The sequence below is a fragment of the Rosa chinensis genome, chromosome 3 (genome assembly GCF_002994745.2).
Source record: "Rosa chinensis cultivar Old Blush chromosome 3, RchiOBHm-V2, whole genome shotgun sequence".
NCBI classification, from domain to species: domain Eukaryota; kingdom Viridiplantae; phylum Streptophyta; class Magnoliopsida; order Rosales; family Rosaceae; genus Rosa; species Rosa chinensis.
In genome coordinates, this window is record NC_037090.1 from 10063813 (window position 1) to 10066881 (window position 3069).

General features: G+C 42.4%; 1 protein-coding gene across 1 annotated transcript; it reads right to left on the reverse strand.

The window, feature by feature from the left end:
* Positions 1–2665, reverse strand: LOC112193209 (BAG family molecular chaperone regulator 4). The gene is made up of 4 exons (XM_024333282.2): positions 2353–2665; positions 1912–2186; positions 1673–1819; positions 1–564 (listed from the first exon to the last, which is right to left on the reverse strand). Exons 1-4 carry the CDS (start codon positions 2549–2551, stop codon positions 271–273), a joined length of 915 nt encoding a protein of 304 aa, XP_024189050.1. The 5' UTR covers positions 2552–2665; the 3' UTR covers positions 1–270.
* Positions 2666–3069: the final 404 nt, after the last annotated feature.

Here is a 3069-nt window from a genome sequence, read left to right on the forward strand (position 1 = left end):
TTTCAAAAATGGAAGATTATGGAATGACAATACAAATCCATACGGTCATCACTATATGAAAAAGATCATGAGCAGCTTAGCAGGCCCAATACAAATCCAAGATGTACCATTATCATCCATTCTTATGCCGATGCTCCTATACGGTCATCAGTCTGTTATACAGTAAAACTAGAACTAAGGAAGTGAGGCGCCAGTGCCGAAAAATAGCTATTTTTACCAGATATTCTATGTTCCATGATGAATTTGTAACCAGATAAGTTGAACTTTTCTCTAATCAAACTTCTCCCAGTCCTCAGTTACTTCTGTGGAAGATGGCATTGGGGTTGGGGCACTCAGGCTACCCAAGCCGGAGTCAAAGGTCTCCCATTTGGTTGTTACGGAGACAGCATTGCCATTTTGTGAAGTGACACCGTTGCTGTTCTGAGGAGTCACACCATTGCTGTTCTGAGGAGTCACACCATTGCTATTTTGAGAAGTCACACCATTGCTATTGTTGTTCATCGGATTGGAGTTCTTCGCCTTTAGAGTGTCCAGTGTATCCACAAGGTTCTGGACACGACGTACCTGTTTAAGAAAGATATGTAATACCAATTACAGCAGATTTCTAATAGTACATGCAACTTCAAAGCCTATAATGTAACCATTACAAATACTCTCAAAACTTCTAAAACTATTGACGTGACCCACTTCTCCTATCTGCGACACAAAACTCATTTATTAGGACATGGCATTACAAAAAACATAAAATAGGATCATGACACAACCGCCACTTGTAGTGTAGTGGTAACTCTTCCCCTTTACAAGCACAGTAGAATATATAGTTGAATCTCCAAACAGGGAGAACAGTTTTCAGGTAGGGGAAGGCTGAAAGAAAGGGAAAGAACTGGATCAAAATTTAGAGGAGAATTAGATCAATATTATGAGTAGCCTCTCTGTCAAAAATACCTACTGCAACATATGCTACCCTATAAGGATGTGAGCGTCAATCACAAGATATACACACCAAAACCCTTAAATTTTTGGGAAGTCATCTAAACAGTGCAAGCCCTCCAGTGGGATTCAACTGAATGGGGGAAGTCATCAAAATTGGCTGTCGATGGACAATATGTACAAAACTACAAACAGATTGCAAAGGTAATCCAGTGTATGACATTGCAAATTGCACAAGCAGCTGGCCTAGGCAAGGACTGAGAACAATACATATGCATCACAGCCTTCCTCATAGATCTCGCACACCCAACAATACAAAATCCTGGTGACTCTTTAACTTCCAAAGATAGAAGCCTAAATAGAATCCTAATCGAGAATCCCTCCTCATACTTAGAAGCATTGCCAATACACCACTGGAATATGTCAAAGTTGATAAGTACATGCTACAATAAAAGAATTTTCACCTGCCTAACATCTGCACTCTGAAACACCCTCCCCCCAACGTTGTTGATCATGTTGACTTCATCATGTGGTCAACGCAATCAATGGACGCAAGAATCCATCACATCCCAGCAGGTGAAAAATTTTTGTTACAAAAGATTAGGTGTATGATGCATAAAACACAGTACATTATTTTCCATGAGATCAAACAACAACCGACACAAAAACTAACAACTTGAGGATCAAAATGATGGAATGTCAAACTTGACAATTCAGAAACTGCAATGCTAAAGATGCAAACCTCATCCTTCCGCTGCTTCCTAGCTTCTCCTTCCGCTTTGATGCCATCCAGTTTCAGCAACTGCCTCATGAGCAACTCTGTTGATACAGCAAACTCCTTATCGGAAACCTCGGTTCCACCATTGACAGCCACACCCAAAGCAGAAACCTAAAAACAAGAAGTAAAACAATCAATATATATATATATGAGTCCCGTATATATCTAGCAATTTAATGAACAAATGGATACATGGTTCTCACCCGGTCTGCGAGGCTGTCAACCTCGGCTCTGACTTCAGCTATTGCTTCAAATGCCTTTGCCTCTGCTGCATCACTCAGCATCTCATTGCTCTCATTCATCTCCCCGACGCTCCTCTCTTTCCTTTTCGGTTCCTGCAAGAGCATAACCCTGGAATTATCCCTCACACCGGCCGTGTCTAAATGCTCCTCATCCTCCTTCTCTTTCCCCCTGAACAACAGCTTCTGCTCCTCCGGCTTCACCCCGGTCTTCTCTGAAACAAGTCCCTTCAATTCCCCTATCAATCATCAAAGCTCCAAAACAATCAAACACCTATCCACTCTCACAAGACTCACAACTATAATCAATCAATAGCTTAATCATTGAAAAAGAAAAGAAAAAAAACCCTAACAATTCCAAACTAACAACAATTCAATTGAGACTGAAGTTCATCGCAGCAGTACCGAAAGTGGAGTGGGCCGGGAGGTTGATGACGTGGTGGGCCGAGCCGTGATAGACGCGGATCGTGATGTTGGGCCCACGGGCGGCGGCGGAGTCGTCGTCATAGTCGCGGCGCTGGACGCACATCCCGCCGGGTCGGAGCTCCGGGTCGAAGTCCTCGTTCGGAGCGTTGACCGGCGAAGCGTTCGGAATCGGTTCCATGGTGGTCGGAAGGGAGTGTGGTAATCTGGAAGTGGAAAGGGTGTGAGAGATTGGGGGTTTTCTGAGTCTGGTAATTTGGCGGGTGTGTAGAGTGGATAGAGTTAAAAAAAAAAAAGGAACAATAGAAACAATGGGTTTTAGGTTATAACGTGCTGACGGTCTTCGTGGATAACGGCGTTACGGTGGGTCGGTTCCCATTCCATAACGACCTTTCCGAAGACAAACCCCGTAGCTTCACTCCCTGGCCCAATGTAGATTGGGAGCCCAAACAGCTTTTTTTTTTTGCTTTTTTCTTTTTGGTTCAAAATGATAAAAAATTCCGTCTTAGACTCTTAGTGTTAGTAAATGATAAATCAGGTTAAAGTTATTCATTATGTTAAAACAGTACATAAGTTTATGACTTTATGTTAAATTAGTCCACTTAATGATAATTTTTAGTCTGATTCTACCCTTGAAGCCAAAATACCCGTCACTGACCATGTCATATTACATGTCACCAATCAGGTGAAACAGCTAGG

Coding starts and splice junctions, on each gene's coding strand:
- LOC112193209 (XM_024333282.2), bottom strand. CDS start 2,551: ATGGAACCGATTCCGAACGCTTCGCCGGTCAACGCTCCGAACGAGGAC. Junction 1,820..1,911: donor TTGACAGCCTCGCAGACCGG/GTGAGAACCATG, acceptor TCTTGTTTTTAG/GTTTCTGCTTTGGGTGTGGC. Junction 565..1,672: donor GGAAGCAGCGGAAGGATGAG/GTTTGCATCTTT, acceptor TTTCTTAAACAG/GTACGTCGTGTCCAGAACCT.